Below are 18,582 nucleotides of genomic sequence, written 5' to 3' on the forward strand. Positions count from 1 at the left end.
AACGGCCTCACTGAATGCAGCTTAGATACTAGAGAGGCCTCGGTGCACAGAAGGTAAGAAATCATTACCACTGCATGCCGTGTCGGGAAATTCTTCCCTAATATAGGAAGCCGGCTCATGAATACGTGTAGCTTCCGCTAACAACCACAATTTGGGATGTGTCAGACAAATTAAACCTACACCCAAGTCTACCGCCAATGGGAGGTGCACCAGGCCACCCAAAATGCCCTCCCTTACTCCTTAAAGTGTGGTCCCCAGACCAGCAGCACCAGGGAACTGGTGAGAAATGCAGAATCCGGCCAACCGTCGGTATTTGAATCCGCGGCGGGCGAACGGGCTCCCGGATTCCGCGCCTCCCGCTCCCTCGGTTTCGTGTGGCCGCCAGCAGAATGAGTCTGCAGATCTACAATGATGAAAACGTCACTGGTGACAAAAGTGCAGAGAACTGTGAGTTCCTGTTTTCACCGCCGGAACTTACTGGAAGACTATCTGTTCTTCGTCTGTCACAGAAAGAAAATGTGCCACCCAAGAGCGTACTCAAAGCTATGAAAGTGACTTTCCAGACTCCTCTGCGGGACCCACAGACACACCGGATATTGAGTCCTAGCATGAGCAGCAAGCTCGAGGCTCCTTTTGCTCTGGAGGATACTGTTGGCTTAGAAAATTCTCCTCAAAACCAGACCCAGAAAGAGAACCAACAGTTCGCCAAGGAAGTGGACACCAAAACGACCAATGGAATTCTCCACAAACCAATGATGGCCAATGCCATCCCCGCTCCAGCAGATGTGAGAGCAACCCTTGAAGATTGGCAGCATTCCAGTGGGCCCACCTCAGCTCACCTGGCCAGTCTGGATCCCTCAAGCTCTCCCCAGATGCCAAAACGTCTTGAAGATCAAGTGGCTTCTCTAGGGCAAATGACTGTGAGCCCCGAGCAAGCCTTGGAGGAAAGTGTTCCTTCTTATTTCTCAGAAAAGAGTATTCCCTCCACCTTGGAAATCACATAAGACCCTTCCCAGATGGCTACCCCAGACCAAACAGAAGACCCTCCGAAGCCACCAGAGAAAGCCCAAACTGGGTGGCTGCTTTGCCCCCTATGACTCACCCTGCAGGAGCAGATGGAGAACGGTCCCCTGCAGACCTGCCTGGTGAGGCCCCGGCCGGCCCTGAAGAGCCCTCTGGTCCTGGGGATGCCACGCTGGCCAGCCATCTGAAGGCTGGAGGGGCCACAGCCCCAAGTCCTCAGAAGAAGGAAGCTGACGGCCAGAGAGCCACCACGTGGAATGGCAGGCCCATACAGCTAGGATTTGCTTTATCTGACAATGCTACCAGCAAAGCACTGCCTGCACTGAGGGAACTGGGGACGAGACCGAGCCCTAAACCTTCCCCTAGGATGTCAGAGCCACGGCAAGAAAAGGCCCCTGAGGAGGCCAGTGAGGGGCCCCTTCCCCTGCCCCAGAGGTCTTACAGCCTGGACTGGAACAAGCTGGATGACCCAAACTTTAACCCATTTGAAGGAGGAGAGGCCCAGCCCTCAGAATGCCCACAGAGCAGGCCAGCTGGGCCTGTGGCCAAGGAGGTGTCTGCTGGTCCCAAGGCCACGGGGCCCTCCTCTCCGAGCCTGCAGGTGCCTTCATTCTCCTCGGATGACACGCCTGGGGTGCAGATGCAGCCAGGACCCCAGGTGCAGCAGGCAAGGAGGGAGCTGCAGACCCTGCAGGTGCACCAACCTCCAGGGGTGGCCTGGGCGGTGAGCCGGCACCCCCAACTCCACGGGGCCTGGAGCCCACCGCAGAGCTGGCTGAGGACAGTTCCAAGACCCCACTGAGGTTCTAGGCTCGGGAGCTGAGGTGGGTTATCTGGAGCAGTTTGGGGGTTCCTCGTTTAAGGAGTCAGCCCTGAGAAAACAGTCTTTGTACCTCAAGTTTGACCCGCTCCTAAAGGACAGCCCTCAGAGACAGGCCCCAGAGACCAGCAGTGCACAGGATGTGGCCGTGCCTTCCTCAGGAAACTTGCCAGAGGCGAAGCTCGTGGAACTTGACTTCCTGGGACCCCCAGATGCTCCCATGCTGGATCCCCCTCCCTGTGTCTTTGGGCCTGGGGGGCCACCGCTGTCCATGGGCTCCATCGTGGACGTGTTGCAGTACAGCCAGCAGGACCTGGACGCAGCGGTGGAGACCACACGAGAGGAGAATGTGCTGCTGAGGAGCCAGTGTGAGACGCTGCGCGCCAGGAACCTGGAGATGGGGAAGATCATGGATGGCTTTGAGGGAATCGTGTACCAGGCGAGGGAGGAGGCTCAGAAGCAGAAGGAACTTGCAAAAGCAGAGATCCAGAAGATCCTAAAGGAAAAAGAGCAGCTGACTGCAGACCTGAGCTCCATGGAAAAGTCTTTCTCTGACCTCTTCAAACGGTTTGAGAAACAGAAGGAGGTGATCGAGGGTTACCGCAAGAACGAAGAGTCGCTGAAGAAGTGTGCGGAGGGTTACATTGCAAGGATAGAGAAGGAGGGCCAGCGGTCCCAGGCCCTGGAGGCCCATGCGGAGGAGAAGCTCCAACTGGCTAGCGAGGAGACTGCCCAGGTGCGCAGCAAGGCCCAAGCAGAGTCCTTGGCCTTCCAGGCCAGCCTGAGGAAGGAGCAGATGCGCATCCACTCGCTGGAGAAGACAGTGGAGCAAAAGACTAAGGAAAATGAGGAACTGACCCGGATCTGTGATGACCTCATCTCCAAGATGGAGAAGACCTGACACACCCCGGCCCCATCTTTGTGTGTGTGTGTGTGTGTATGTGTGTGTGCGTGCGCACGCATGCCTGCCTGTCTATGGAAGTTTTCCTGTTCTTCTCTCTTGATCTCTCGTTTTTAAACTAGACTGCTTTAAAAAGAAGAGTAAATAAAGATTGCCTTTGGTTCAAAAAAAGAAAAAAAATAAAAAGAAATGCAGAATCCCAGGCCCCACCTCAGCCCCACTGCACCAGGATCTGCATTTTAAACAAATCTGCCAGGGATCTGCGCGTGCGCATTGTTTGGGAAGTGCTGAACTAGGCAACGCTTTGCTTTATAGTTTGTTTTTTTTTTTTAAAGATTTTATTTATTTATTTGAGAGAGACAGAATGAGAGCGAGCGAGCATGAGGGGGAAGGTCTGAGCAGGGAGCCTGACATGGGGCTCCATCCCGGGACTCCAGGATCATGACCTGAGCTAAAGGCAGTCCCTCAACCAACTGAGCCATCCAGGAGCTTCTTGTTTATGTTCTTAAAACCAAAATGCAACAAGACGCATTCTTAAGCAACTCAGATAGGATGTCGAGGTCAAAGAGAGGGTATAAAAAACTGATCTAGGGGCACCTGGCTGGCTCAGTTGGTGCAGGGTGCGACTCTGGACTTTGGGCTTCTGAGTTTGAGCCCTATGTTGGGTGTAGAGATTACTTAAAAATCCAATCTCCAGGGATGCCTGGGTGGCTCACTGGGTTAAGCCTCTGCCTTCAGCTCAGGTCATGATCCAGGGTCCTGAGATCAAGCCCCGCAGGGCTCCCTGCTCAGTGTAGAGCCTGCTTCTCCGAACTCTGTCTGCTGCTCTGCCTACTTGTGCTCTGTCAGATAAATAAATAAAATCTTAAAAAAAAAATTTTTTTTGGTGGGCACCTGGTGGTGTTGTTAAATGTCTGCCTTTGGCTCAGGTCATAATCATGGGGTCCTGGGATCAAGCCCCACATCGGGCTCCTGCTCAGCAAGAAGTCTGCTTCTCCCTCTCCCTCTCCCACTCCATTTGTGTTCCGGCTCTTGCTGTCTCTCTGTCAAATAAATGGATAAAATATTTTCTTAAAGATTTATTTATTTATTTGACAGAGATCACAAGAAGGCAGAGAGGCAGGCGGGGGGGGGGGGCAGCAGGCTCCCCACTGAGCAGAGTCCTACACGGGGCTCGATCCCAGGACCCTGGGATCACAGCTCGAGCCGCAGGCAGAAGCTTTAACCCACTGAGCCACCCAGGCACCCTAAAGAATAAACTCTTAAAAAAAAATTGGGGGTGCCTGGGTGGCTCAGTGAGTTAAAGCCTCTGCCTTCAGCTCAGGTCATGATCCCAGGGTCCCGGGATCGAGCCCTGCCCAGAGTCAGGCTCTCTGCTCCACAGTGAGCCTGCTTTCTCCCCTCACTCTCTCTGCCTACCTCTCTGCATACTTGTGATTTCTCTCTCTGTCAAATAAATCAAATCTTAAAAAAAAAAAAAAAGTTGGCCTAAACCTGTCTTGGGACAGAGCCTTTTTCTGCCTGATTAAAATTCTGGGGAAATTGGCATCCTTTGACATAATTTTTAAGGAATTTCCTCGGAAACCAGTTAGTTACCCACCCAGCTCACTGTCAGACCTTCAGCCAGGATTCTTTTTCTATTTGCCCTGACAATAATCCAACCTTCCTATTTTCCTGTAAAATATAAAACTCCTAACTAAAACTGAACTTCTGAATTGGCTTCTCCCCTCACGCAGGTGATTATAACAAAACCTAACAACATTCTCCTAATGACAGTGATTGAGTTTTCTTTCACACATCTAAGAACAAGCAGAATGGACACGTGACGTCATGTGGTTGCCCTCGTGTAACATAAAGTTAGGCCGAGAAGCTCCGGGGCACGGCCCGTGGGAACAAGAGCTAGTGACTAAAGAATGCTCAGCCAGATGTGCTCGCTTCGGCAGCACATATACTAAAAAAAAAAAAAAAAAAAGAATGCTCAGCCAGAGAAGCAGCAGAAACGAGGGGAGAGCAAGGAAACGAAGAGGGTCCCGCAGGGCGAAGCCGGGAGGGCGGAAGCATCGTTTCCTGCAAGACAACACAATGCTGAGCCGAACGGAATTCACACAGGATGATTGTACTGGAGGAAGGGGAAGGGAAACAAAGGAGGTCTGTGAGCACGTGGCCTGAGTCCCCCAGAATGGAGTCGACAGGTGAGGTTGGAGCCAAAAGCAGCAGCACACACGATGGTCGAGTGGGGAGACCAGCGCGCCTGGGAGACCGAGCGAGGAACAACGCTGTGGAGGGCAGGCCCGGCACGCAGGTGCAGGGAGCAGCTGTTGGGGCCAGCGGCTTAACCCTGAGCTTTAAAACTCGTGCACTGTGGGGGCACCTGGGTGGTGCAGTCGGCTAAGCAACCGACTCTTGATTTTGGTTCGTCATGACCTCGGGGTTGGGAGATCAAGCCCGGCGTCAGGCTCCAGGCTGGTCGTGGAGCCGCAGAGCTTCTTACTGCCCTTTCCCCACCTCTCTAAAAACAAAAAAACTTGTGTAGTTACTTTAGGAAAAAAATTAAAAATGAAAAAAAACCCACCAAGCAGTGCTTACGTGTATGTTAAAGCAACCAGAGGAAGGAACCCCTCTATTTCATTTAGACTTCTTTTTTTTTAGAGATTTTATTTATTTATTTGACAGAGACCACAAGTAGGCAGAGAGGCAGGCAGGCAGAGAGGGAGAACCAGGCTCTCCACGGAGCAGAGAGCCCGATGCAGGACTCGATTCCAGGACCCTGAGATCATGACCTGAGCCAAAGGCAGAGGCTTAACCCGCTGAGCCAGCCAGACGCCCCTCATTTAGACTTCTTACTATTTTTTATCTCCTCCATTAACTTTCAAAGGGGTGTGGCAATTTGGAACAGAGACGGCACAGGAGTGAAGGGGGTTTGGGGACGCTTTGCCCGTAAGTCTTCGTGATGGATGACAACCGAGTCAAGGTTTCAAAGGGGCACGAAAGTGGGGAGTTTGACTTTGAGAAACGCGTTCCGCGGGGACAGCCGAGGGCATGGAATACGGCGCCTCTAGTGGAAGTCAGCATTAAAGGCCCAAGTCTGGTTTTAACAAAGAACATGTTGTTCAAGGAAAGTTAAAGTCTTATTTTAATTCCATACGATCATCTGAAGGTTTTGCTGACGGGCCGCAGGTCGAAAACAGTGTTGCGTAACCGGGACACGACGCACAGCTGCCAAGCCTGAGACACGTGACCTTCCCCCGACTCACTTGGCTCCATTTTTAATTACACTTGCAAGAAAAGAACTGGTTTTCTGCTGCAGTTGCATAATTGATCTAAAAAAAATATTGGAACGAAGAATCGCTTTTGAATCACTTTTAAACACAGTCATTATGTGTAACCACGGAAAACCAAAACAGACCCCTGCCCTGTGAAGGTTAGAGGAGAGTATACTTTGTTGTCTTCTTGGTAGTAATTTAAATGACACAGATCTACTCTTTGTTGGAAAAAAAAAATACAAAAAACAAGAAGTACATGGTTTCTAGAAGTGGCAGAGGCTAGAGAACAGACAGTGGGTGAGACAGGACGTCCGGGCGGTCTCTGGCTTCATCTACAAGATGAAAGGCAACAGGCTGTCCCAGGAACTTCTATCCAAATGTCTCTTCCCAAGTCCAGGTTAGTTCCCTGAGGAACAACATGGTTACGGTTCAACAGAGGTGAGAGGGCGCCTCCCACAGCTGCACACTCCCTCTGCACAGATCACGGGTCCCCGCACTGGGCCAGTCTGTTAGCCCAAGAACAGGAAAGACTTCTAAGGCCAATACTGTGACAGCAGCGGAAAATGGTCCCTAAAAGAGAGAAAACTGTGAGCTACTGACTCCTATCTGGGAGTAAAACTGAGACTTTCCTACGAGGCCCTGCAAGACCAGACACCCAGCCGCCTCCAACCGTCCCTAGAAAGCCGCCCTTGGTCACCCGCCTTCCCCGCTCCCCCTGCCGGGATGCGCTGCCAGACTTGGCGTGACTTCCTCTCTTCCCTTAGGATGCGGACCCTTTGCCGACCAACCTGATCTGAAGCGGCAACTCCACACCCAGCCCCATCCTGGCCCCGTTTTCCTTTCCTCCAGAGCACATCCCATGCTTCTCCCCTTCCCTCGTGACCTCTCGGAGGGTGACCTCTCGGAGAGGGGGGGGGGGGAGTTGCCCGTGCCTGGCTCCCCAGCCCAGCCTAACTCGCCAGGGGTCGGTGCTCAGTTAAGCATGTTGAATGCATCAGAGAGCGGTCAACGAGGTTCCCAAACCCGGGGACATTTAGTACTCCACCTAAAACAACACTTTGAGATCGTAACTCTTTTTCCAATCCAACAGCACCTTTTGAGCAGACGAGGATCGGCAGCCTGAACCACAGGGGCTCTGCACAGATCTGGTTCCGTGTTGCCGTGTCCCTTTCAAGGGAAAGTACAAGCGACGTCCTCCCAAGAGGCGCTTCTAAACCCTTACCATACTGTCCGAGGCCTCGAGGACTGGTATACATTGCATCCAAGTCCTTACCAAGAAAGATCTCTCACGCCGACCAGAGCTGGTCCCCCGGAGTGAGTGTGGACGGAGGCTGCGTTAGGACATGCTCTCGTGCTCTTCTCCCCAAGGGCATGTCCCGTGCCTGGGCGGGGGCTTGGCTCGTCCACGACAAGACGAATGCTTCCCAGGAGCTGTGTGCAGTGGGGACCTCTTGGCAGAGTCCTAACAAGGAGCCCAACCCTGCAGATTAAACTTCTGCAGAACTTTCTGGTGAAATAAGGGCTTGGCGAAATTAAAAAACTAGAAGTGGACCAAGTTACAAAAGCGAACACGGTGGCGCATCAGAACTGCGTCCTCTAGTGGACAAAGAGAGAAGTTCAAAACCGTGCAGCGGGGTAACTGTTTCTTAGTCCCTTTTCTGCGACAGGCCTTTTGTGTTCCATGTTTTAACATCAAAAAACATTGCTTCTTAGGGACTGTGCATTTCATTACCCACTGCTATTATTAAAAGGCCCAGCTCTTTGAAAAGAATGGACTCCTGCCGGCCTCAACCCTCTTACGTAAACCAGAGGAACAAAACCCAGAAATGCTGAAGCCTGTCCGCGTCATGTGTACTTTTAGCTACATGTACTTTGGGGGAAGCAAGTACACCATCGCCGCGCCCAGGCCAGCTGGAACCGAGTGACCGAGCAGGAGACAGCTGGGGAATATTCTCAGGTAGGGCCTCAGCCAAATGCAATCCCGAGCCCCTCCGGTGGATTCCGGGCTTCCCTCCCATCACCGACAGAGCCGCGCACACCGCACGAAGGTGCAGGATGGATGGAGGCTGTCGTCTTGGGGTGCGGCCCCACAGGAAAGGGGCAGAGGTTCAGTGTGAAGCATCCACACTGGGGAAGCATCTGGAGAGGTGAGGAGGGGAGGGGCTGCCAGGGAAGACTGCAGGATCTCAGCCCATACCCCTCGGAATCAGAGCGGCTCTCTTCGTCCGTCCTCCTGTTCTCCCCAGGCTCTCCTGCCCTAGAGGTCGCAGACCGAGCCACATGGTCGCACCGGGGACATGCGGGCACCCTCCTCTGTTGTCGCCAACACCAAACGAGAACGAGAGGCCCCTGTACACCACAGCTGACCCCACCGACATGAAGCACTCCCGTGCCATCATCTTCCGTGCTAGAAACACGATGTTCCTGCGGGGGGTGTGAGGGGCGGGGAGCTAAAGCTTCTGATTCATCTATCGAACCAAAGGTTGAAGAACCTCACCGAGACAGTCTAGACAGAGCCCCACCGCTGCTCCACGACACACCGAGGCCACGAGGCCCCGTCCACGGCCGCTGTGCCCGAGTGGACGTTCACATTCCAGAGACACCCAGGAACAAGACAGTGACCCGGATCCAACCTGTTTTTTCCAGAAATACCAATACATATGATTTCCCCCAGTTCACGTTTCCAAACACAATGTTAATTTAGGCTATTATCGCGCTTCCTCTAAGGTCCCCCATGCAGAGGAGGGCAGGGCCCGCCCTGGAGTTATGTGCTCTCGTGAGTGGCCCAGTCGTGAACATGGACTGGGTGAAAAAGCCAAGAGGCTGTAGCAAACTGGCCTGAGCTCCCAGGGATCCTCCTGCAACAGACAGCACCTTGTCTGCCGGGACCCGCTGCACGCCAGCGCTCTGGAAGCTCGCGGCCGGAAACACCATGAAATGCCCTGAAAATCCGAGTGGGCAACAGCCAGTCCGTGGGTCTGCCGTGCTCCTGAGCACGTCACACGACTTGCTGATTCCTCACAGGTGCCCACCTTTGGGAGTCACCGCCCCCGTGGTCCCCATTTTACTAAGAAACAGGGAAGCGACCAGCCTAAGGTGACACAGTGGGCCGGGGCAGAGCCAGGATGGGAAAGGCCTGCTAACACCCGAGCGGGTACTTCTGCCCCTCAGGGCTGACAGGCCGGCTGCCGTCCCCCGGGGGCCATGCCTCCTCTCCAGTGATGGGCTCAGACTAGGGGTCTGTGACAAGGCCCACCAACAGCTTCCCTGGCAAGGTCTGATGTTACATTCTTGGCTCTGCAGGCACTCCTGGGGCAGCCCCTCCCGGAGTTGAGCTGGACCAGAGGATGCTGAGGCAAGAGATTCACTAAGTGCGGCAAGAACAGACACAAGCGAGGACGACAGGCAGGAACTCTGGGTGTGGCACTAGGTCTGAAGGTCAGGATAACCTTCCCAGCCTACATGAAACCTGTGCAGGTCGTACCCTGTCACGTAAAGACAGCAGGAAATAGAGGAAAAGCTTTTCCTTTCTTCATATCAATACGTGGTGAGCATTCAGACAGGAAGGCCGGGAGAATTTTCCGTGGAAGACGGCGCCTGCACGGGGCTCGAGACCCAGGTGAGGAAGCAGAGGTGGGCAGCGCCCAGCAGCTACTGGCGACCAGTTCTGAGGCAGCAGCCACTTTCTGGAAACCTCTATCCAAAGTGAAGTCTGCACAAGGTGAACACGACCCTAAACTACACTCGCCACCCCTTCCTCCTAAACCACGGAGACAGAGGTCACCTCCCTCCATGTGCCCCCTGCTTCTACACAGCCCAAGCTCCTCCAGGATGAGCAGTGCCCCCAGCGCCCACACTTCCTATAGAGAAGTGCGAACAGCTGTCTCCTCAGCTGGGAACAGGGCTGCCAACTGAGCATCTCAGCAGCAAAGGTGACACACTGCGTGCAAGGTCGGTGGGGACCAAGACCATAAAGTGCATGAGAAAGTCTCCTTGGGGACTGACCCCTTTTATTTGTATCCATACAAAACAGGGTCTTCAGCAGGTTGGCATTCAGAAGCTACATGGTTGAGTAAATGAAACCCAAGGAAGCTGGAAAGTTCCAAGCCCCCAACAATTACACTTCAGGTACACGGAAGCAGGCAGGAAAGAAACCATTCACCCCGCACACAGATCTTCCCGCGAGCTCACCTGCAAAGAAAGTACACTCCGTCAGGTTTCATTCTACCTTCGTAAGTCTGTTAGCACCATAGAACACCCACCCCCCATCTTACCACCCAGAATACACAGCGTAAGATGCCCTGCAGTGACCCCGCCTCTACTGGCCTTCCAGGTCTGCAGGCTCCATGTGGGGCTGGCCACCTCCTCAGTAGGTCAGTGGAGGCAACCACAGGATTTCCTACCCACCCCCTCCCTCTCCTGCTATCATCCTGACTCAGACACCTGCCTGCATGGAAGCCGCAATGAAGCTGGGCTCTGACAACACCCCGAAACCCCACCCCAGCCTCTGCGTTCCTACATTCTCTTCCCTGCCCACCGCCACATGCTTCCCCAGATTGGCCCCGATTCACGAGCTGCCCACATCCTCAGGCACGTCCACCCCTCCTGCCCTTTGCCACATGTCATCAGCAGGTAACAGCCTTTATGTCCCCACGGGGTGACATGCCATTATGTCCTATTGGCTATGTCCCTTCCTTGGCTCCACAGCACTTACCATGCCCACCTCTCTAGATTCTAAGCGCCACCCTGCCCCCTGGTCACAGACAACATGCCCGGGCCACTGCAGGCACTCCTCCATCCGTGTGCTCACGACCACCCAGGAGGCCAAGGGACGGAGTCACTTCGCGCGGAGCACACCGCCTTCCAGCCAAGAGCACAAAGGCACTGGTAGGTGTGAGCTCGCCAGAAGACGGGAGGGCTCTCTGAAAGGTAGAAGCCCTCCGCCTTTACCCGGGAGGGGATGAGGTGCAGGAGACGTGAGTCTCTGTGCGTCTGGATTCCAATAAAGGGGCGCCTGCGACTCCGATACCCGCTAGACCTGTGTTCTCCAACACCATGGCCACTGGCCACACGGGGATACATACATTTAAACTAAAATGAAAACCCTAGTCCCTCGGCAGCACCCGCCACACTGCCAAGTGTCCGACAGCCACGTGTGGCTTGTGGCTGCTCTACAGGACATGGCAGACCTCGACCATTTCCAACACTGCAGAAGCTCCACTGAACGGCACTGTTTTATACCTAGCGTTCTTGTGAGATTACAGACGTTCGCATCTCATCCTCTTTAAAATCAGAGACCTTTACGACCCAGAATGGCCCCCATGTAATTAGGAAAGATTGAAATGCTCCTGTGAGCCACAGGCCCTGCGTGGTCTGGCCCCTCCCCAATTTTCAGCTTCACCCCACACTATCCCCCTTGCTGTTGGGGTTACAATGGCCTTCCTCCGGTTCCAACACTGGCCACGTTTGCTAGCTCGCTGCGTGCGGCACCCCGGCCTTCCAGAGAACTCCGGCTCGTCCTTCGGAGTCCAGCTCGGGAAGGCCGCCATCTGCTCCTCGTGATGTAGCTGCTAACGCGGGCGCCCTTTCCTTCGGGGTTTTGGCCTCAGCCTGAATTACACCCTCTGCAGGGCCATCGTTTGATCCCATCTCCCCAGCGGGGCCGAAGCTCCCCGAGCACAAGGGCCTGGGCAGTCCCGTCCGTCTCTGCGCGCACGAACACTGGGAATGGCGCATGGCCGGGGTATCCGTCGGTATGCACCAGCGCTCAGGCTCCCGGCGTGCGTCTGTTTGCAGTATCATACATGACCACCAAACTGCTGCTAGAATGCTCACACCTGTTACTGCAAATCCACACCCCGGGGGGCACCGCCTCCGGGAGTTTTCTCTAGGTCAGGCTCGGGCTGCCTGGTACAAGGCTGCACCCACAGCCGCGCGGGTTCAGCAACGCAGGAGCCTTTCCCCAGACCATCGGCCTCGAGACTCTCCGTCCCGGCGCGTGACCCACGCACCTGGACTCCCGCCCCGAGCGCGGAGGGCTCGCCCCGCCCGACCTGCCTGCGTCTCACCGCCGGGGGCTGGAAGTTCTCGTTTTCTGACGAACCCTGGGGAGAGAGAGTCGCACGGCGGGTTCCACGAACCGGGGGCTCACCCGCGGCCCACGCGCTCCGCAGACCCCCGCTCGGGCCCGGCCCGGCCCGGCCGTCCCCGGCCGCAGCCCCGCCCCGGGGTCGGAGCCTGAGTTCGGCCCAAGCCCCCTCCGTCTCCCCCGTCCAGGGCCCTGCGACCCAGGCTGGGGCCGGTGGCGGCGGAGACCCCCGCGTCACCCCGCGGGCCGGGGCCGACCGCCAGCCCCGCGCCCGGACTCCCCTTCCTTACCCACGAGGAAGCGCGCGCCTCCGCTCACTCCACGCCCCCTGCGCCGAAGCCGCGCGCCACACGCACTTCCGGCCGGAAGTGCCGACGCACCATAGAGGCGGGGGCCAGAGAGTCGCCCGGGCTTTGAAAAAAAGGGTCCTCCAAGGTCGTCTTAAAGGGGCTGAAGCCGGCGGGTCCTAGCCAGCCGCGATGGGGCCCCTGCTTTCGAGCTCATCCAAGTTGTGACACGTATCGGTGCTTCGCTTCTGGTTAGGGCTAAAAGACCGGGGTTTTGTGTTCCAGTCAAGAGGACTGTGGAGGTGCCAAAGGCCCCACTTGGGGCAAATGGTGACTTGCTCCAGTCACTTGCTCCAAAAGGCAAAAGCCGCCCGCCTTCTGCTTTCCTCCTGGCCTCTCCAGCTGGGATGGCCGGAGCAGCCCGGACAGGGATCGCATGTGTCCTGAGTCTCCTGACAGAGTGTGTGGTCTCGCGGGTACAGGGGACAGAAACCCAGGCCGAGTCGCATTAGAAAGTGCACTTATTCCTTCCTGTGCCCGGTGTCCCCCGGGGGCTCAAGAACCCCATCGAGGGACGGGGTCGAGCCTCTGGAACTCTGGCTCCACCCCCCGCCCCGCCCCCCCCTCCTCTCTGGTGCAGGGGGTGGGGGTGAGGAGGGGCACAGAGGGGACAGCTCCCACAGGAAGTCGTCTGCGTGTGTGAGGTCAGAGGGACGGGGTGTAGTAGGGCTGGGATGAAAAGCACAATTGCTCCCGTGGCTGTGCATGCCCTAGTCCCCGGACCCTGGATGTGTCACCTCACAGTGCAGAAGGGCCCCTGCAGATGAGATGAAGCTAGGAACCCCGGGATGGGGATATGGTCCTGGACTGTCCAGGTGGGCCCGACGTCATCACAAGGGTCCTTGTAAAACGGAAGCAGGAGAGTAAGACAGGAGACGTGACCCTGGAAGCTACTGGTCTTGAAGGTGGGGAAAGGGGGCCACGAGCCAAGGAACGCAGTAGCCTCTAGAAGCTGGAAAGAGCCAGGAAAGTCTCCTCCGGCCTCCGGCAAGAATCAGTCTTGCAGGCACCGTGATTTGTCACATTTGGCTACAAGGGAGTTTGCAAAATGTACGGTCTTTTAAGTGTGTGCTCCTGTTGCCCGAGGGAAGGGGGAGGTGACTCTGGTCTCTGCCCCCTGGTGCTGTGCAGGGGGTTTGGAGGCTGGAGGAGGAAAGGGCCAGGTGACAGCTGGTGCCCAGGAAGCCTTGCTTTTGGAAATCACAGATGTGCTTCTCTGTGTCCTTCTTTTCAAAATGTCCCCTTCGAACACTGGGCACATTTGTACCTGTAACAGGAACTCTGCAAATTGGCTGTGATTCACTGATTTGCAAGACCCCCTGTCACTTTGATGTAGCAAACGAGCTCTTAGAGTAGTGACTTGTCTTACAAGAGTCGCGATGGTGGGACAGGAGCAGTGCCCAGGCTTGGAGTGCTGCCTAGTAGTTCAGAGTGACTCCCACAGCTCATCTTAATGAGGACTCTTCACTCTTCAGTCTGGTGGCTCAGAGAGGCCCAGGAGGACCTGGCTAAGCCCTGTCACCACTCAATGGCTCTCAGTGTCCTTGCTCAGAGGCCAAGGGATGGCAGCAAGCCCGGGGTTCAGCAGACAAGGGCTGCCTTCTGTACCCACCTTAGGAGACTTCCCTTTGGGGCCCAGGGAGTCCTGGGTACTGTTCGCTTTTGAACCTGATGCCCCCCAGCACACCCCCTTTCTGAGGAGTGAGCACCCTGCCCCGGATTTGCAGCTCTCCCAGGGCTGAAAACATGTTCTGGAAGCTGAGACTAGATTTATTTGCTCATTCTGCCTTCTGTGAAAGCAGCCAGTGGGAGCTGGGCCCCCACATGTGCCCAGATTTATGCCCTTGCCAAGCAGATATGGGCAGCCCCACAGCCCACCCATCTTGGGGTGCATGCTTTCCTGCAGCAGCTGGCGCATTAGTTTTAAACCTATTTATTTAGCCGGGCACTCAAAGGGCTTCTGATTACTGCTGCTCTGCGGGGCTGCCAGAACCAATTTCCTGAGGGTGATGGATTTCTTCTCATTTGCTGCTCTCAAGCTGGGGATTCCTTCTGGGTGTTGGAGGAAAACATTTTCAAAAGATGCCATCTTCCCGGACCATCCCCCAGGGTGGGGTTGCAAGGGGTTGTCCTGGGCTGCCACCACCTGGTGCTTTCTGCACAAAAGTAGGCAAGTTTCAGGACCCCTCAACCCCCCCAATCCCCCACCTCCCAGAAGCACTGTGGAAGCCAGGCTGGGCCTGGATGAGGAGCGGAGAGGAGGGGTCGGGCAGCACTGGGGAGGGAAGGGGTGGGGCCCAGGGGTAAGTGGAGGGGGGAGAGGGGGGGGAGGGGAGGGGAGCCGGCCTTCCGCTCCTGCTTGTTTGTCTTCCAGACAGGGGGGTTCTTTGAAAGTACAGCAGAATCACCTAAGAGCTTTAAGGAGCCTGACACCAGGGACCGCTCCCGCCCCCCACAAATACTGATTTTGTGGGTCTGGGGTGTGGCCTGGGAATCAGAATGTTTAAAAGCTCCCCGTTGACGGGGCAGCCTGGGTGGCTCCGTTGTTAAGCGTCTGCCTTGGGCTCAGGTCATGACCAGGGGTCCTCGGATCGAGCCAGGTCTGGCTCCCTGCTCTGCGGGGAGTATGCTCCTCCCTCTCCCTCTGCCTGCCACTGTTGCTCTCTCTGTCAAATACATACAATCTTAAAAACATAAAAAGTGAAAGCTCCCGGGTCGTCGTTTGCTAGATTGAGATCCTCTAATGATGAAGTTCTAGAACCTAGGTGAGGTTCGGTGGGCTGAGGTCCAGAGCCGATGACCAAGAAAGAATTCTTGAGACATCTCTGGTGCAAAATAGTGGTTTATTAAAGCACAGGGACAGGACCCATGGGCAGGAAGAGCGGCTGCCTCTGGTTGTGAGAGATGGCAGGTTCTGTACCTGGCGGTTGGGGGAAGGTGAGGGGAAGGGAGGTTTCAACGGAGCTTTCATGTGCTAAAGAGGGTCTACAGGGTGTGGTGATACCGGAGGCTTGATCCACGTTGTCTTTTGGCCGGACATTAACATCCTGATAGTTGGGAGATTCCTGGTGGGATGTCACAATCCTGCTATCAAGCGTCTTTGTTAGTGAGATTTAGGTTTAGAAGAGATTTAACTATATTTACATTTCCTTCGGTCTCAGTCTCATTCAGTTTTGTTTATGGAGGAAGGGTGACCTTAGAGCTTGAGGAATTGAGTTATTTGCCTCTGGAAATTGTGCTATTGATAAGGTAACTTCTTTGTTTGTAGATCTCTAGGGCATTTGTAAACCAAGGGAGACTCCTGGCCTGTAGGATTGTGATCTCTGCAAGTTAACTCTTTGTTTCTCACTTCTGGCAGTCGGGTGCCTGAGGAACGTCACACACATTACCGAGGGGAGCGGGTGGGGAGGGGGTGCAAGGTGCCAGCTTTTGCTTTGTCCTCAGCCAGCCTCCTGCTCCCTCATCACTAAGATAGTCTCGCAGGTGTGAACAGACCCAAGTCCCCTGCCAAGAGGCATTGTCCGCTTGGAAATGGGCAGAGGGACGCGAGTACGCTTTCCGTGGGGTGTGGGCGCAGCCCCCTCCCCAGGGCCCACCTGGCTCTGGAGGAGTATGTACGGGAGGCTAGTTTACACCTCGAAATAGGAGCGAAGTTAAGTCGTGGGAAATGGAGATAATTTTTGTCCATAACAATGCAAATGCATTTTGTCCCACAGAGTTACAAGCGGTGTCTGTCCTCGGGAGAAGATGCCATCAAACCTTCTGTGTTAGCGCCCTGTAGAGCACTGAGCGTTGTGGCTCCAGCCAGCGAAGAAGCCGTCCCGGCATTCCTGATTGCCTGCACGCGTGGTCGACTTTCACAGTCTCTTTTCAACTGGTCTTAACATCTTAGTGGTTTCTTCATTAATTAACACGTTGGAAAAATTACTTCTGCACTCATTTTAGATGGGATACTCCTGTTTTTAACTTGTTTGGGAAATTATCATTTAGCCCTCCTCAGAGATTATGGGGTGCCCCCTTCCTCTCGGGCACCTTACCCGCCACCCCACTATGGCTCCAGCCTGTTACATGATCTGTCTCCACGTGCTTGTTTCCCCGAATGCATCAGGCCCACAAGGGCCTGCATTTTGCCCTGCTGGTTAGATCCTATGATATTTGTGTGCTCTGCCCCTGGCACGGGTCAAGTGCACTCAGGATGTTCAGTACAAGGTTGAACAGAAGTGGGACCGTCGTCTTCCCAAGGGCTTTTTTTTTTTTTTTAAGATTTTTGTAAGAGTAATCTCTACACCCAACGTGGGGCTCCAACTCACAACCCCAAGATGAACAGAGTGTGCCCTACCATAGAGCCAGGTACTCCTTCCCTAGGGCTTTACTGAAACTCTTCCTAAAATGTCACCATTATATACATATTAATGGTAGGCTTTTGATGAATCCTGTTAATCAGGTAGGAAGGTTCCTTTTTTTTTAAAGATTTTATTTATTTATTTGAGAGAGAAAGCGTGCATAAGGGGGGAGGGACGGAGGGAGAGGAAGAGGCGGGACCACCCCATGCCCCACCCCCGAAGAGCGGGAAGCCCACTTCCACCGCAGTCTTTTGTCCCAAGTCAGATGCTCTACCTGTCGGAACCACCCAAGTGCCTTGGAAAGTTACTTTTTAATTCTAGTTTGTTAGAGTGTTTTAAAGTCAAGAGTGACCATGGGGGCACCTGGGTGGCTCAGTCAGTTAAGCGTCTGCCTTCTGCTGAGGTCATGATCCCCGGGTCCTGGGATCAAGTCCTACATCGGGCTCCCTGCTCCGTGGGAAACCTGCCTCTCCCTCTCCCAGTCCCCCTGCTTGTGTTCCCTCTCTGTCTCGCTGTGTCTCTCTGTCAAGTAAAGAAAATCTTAAAAAAAAAAAAAAAAAGAGTGACTATGATTTGTATTGGGTGTTTTTTTCTGGGTCCATTAAGATGGTCACAGAGTTGCTTTCTTGTAACCTGAAGGACACTAAGAGAGTTTGCGATCTTACTATTTTTATATACCTGAAATAAAACAACCAATTTTGTTTGAGGTCGGCCAAGTTAAATTTGCTGTTATTTAATTCCCGTATCTTACATGTATCTTCAGAAGGAGGAAGAGGTCTTTACTTTTCCTTCTCCTGATGGCCTTTGTCTGGTTTTGGCTTTAGATAAGAGTGGGTGGTGTGGCTCCCATTCCCTCCTCCTTTTTCTTCTGAAACAAGTATAGTATTTGCTCATTTTATTTTAAAAGTAAGCTCCATGCCCAACGTGGATCTTGAACCCCAAACCCACAAACGGAGCCAGCCGGATGCCCCTGAAACAAGTGTTTTCTTCCCGGTCTTTGAGGAGTGGGAAGCAGAGAAACATGAATACTGATTCAATTTCTTTAATGTTCATTGTTTTATTCAAGTTTTCCTTCCTTAAGTCAGTTTTGGTAATTTACATTTCCTCAGAGGATTCTCCATTTCATCTACATTTTCAAACGTGTTGACATAGAGTTGCTCACAGCGTTCATATATAATTTTAAAAATCTACGAAGTCTGGAGTTAGGTCCTCCTTTCTATTCTTGATACTGTTTGTCTTTTTTCTTGCTTCAGTTGGCTACAGTTTTTTTTTTCTTTTAAGATTTTATTTATTTATCTGAGAGCGTGTGCTCAGGCATGCACATGGTGATGAGGGAGCAGAAGGCTGGCTGAGGACAGGGCAAAAGCTGGCACCTTGCACCCCCCTCTCCACCTGCTCCCCTCCGTAATATATGTAGCATTCCTCAGCCACCCCTGACTGCCATAAAACGATAAATAGTTAACTTGCAGAGATCACAATCCTGCAGAACAGGAATCTCCCTTGCTCTACAGATGTCCTAGAGATCTAAACAGGGAGGTTACCTTATCAATAGCACAAATTTCCAGAGGTAAATAACTCTCAGTTCCTGAAGCCCTAATGTCTCCCTCCCCACCATAAACTGGAGGAGGCTGAGGTAGAAGGGAATGTAAATGATAGCAGGATCATAACACCCCACCAAGAATCTCCCTTCCCTTCACAACCCCACAACGGCAAGGTATATAACCTGCCATCCCTCACAACCCGGGGCGGCAGCTCTGCCTGCCCACGAGTCCTGTCCCCGTGCTTTAATAAGCCACC

At 54.0% G+C, this 18,582-nt stretch overlaps 1 protein-coding gene, 2 long non-coding RNA genes and 1 other non-coding gene across 4 annotated transcripts; 1 reads left to right on the forward strand and 3 right to left on the reverse strand.

The window, feature by feature from the left end:
- Window positions 1-307: 307 nt before the first annotated feature.
- LOC122907523 (transforming acidic coiled-coil-containing protein 3-like) lies at window positions 308-2,940 on the forward strand. The gene is given in 4 exon segments (XM_044250332.1): window positions 308-1,047; window positions 1,050-1,661; window positions 1,664-1,801; window positions 1,804-2,940. Coding segments are annotated over 4 exon segments (2,349 nt in total). The 5' UTR covers window positions 308-389; the 3' UTR covers window positions 2,745-2,940.
- Window positions 2,941-5,859: 2,919 nt separating this feature from the next.
- On the reverse strand, window positions 5,860-8,080 carry LOC122905947. The gene is made up of 2 exons (XR_006384498.1): window positions 7,281-8,080; window positions 5,860-6,577 (listed from the first exon to the last, which is right to left on the reverse strand). It is a non-coding gene; the product is annotated as an uncharacterized LOC122905947 (long non-coding RNA).
- Window positions 8,081-9,995: 1,915 nt separating this feature from the next.
- Window positions 9,996-12,927, reverse strand: LOC122905946. The gene is made up of 3 exons (XR_006384497.1): window positions 12,386-12,927; window positions 12,019-12,111; window positions 9,996-10,198 (listed from the first exon to the last, which is right to left on the reverse strand). It is a non-coding gene; the product is annotated as an uncharacterized LOC122905946 (long non-coding RNA).
- Window positions 11,792-11,978, reverse strand: LOC122908134. Its single transcript, XR_006384913.1, has one exon.
- Window positions 12,928-18,582: the final 5,655 nt, after the last annotated feature.

Source organism: Neovison vison, chromosome 5 (assembly GCF_020171115.1).
Source record: "Neovison vison isolate M4711 chromosome 5, ASM_NN_V1, whole genome shotgun sequence".
Lineage (NCBI taxonomy): Eukaryota > Metazoa > Chordata > Mammalia > Carnivora > Mustelidae > Neogale > Neogale vison.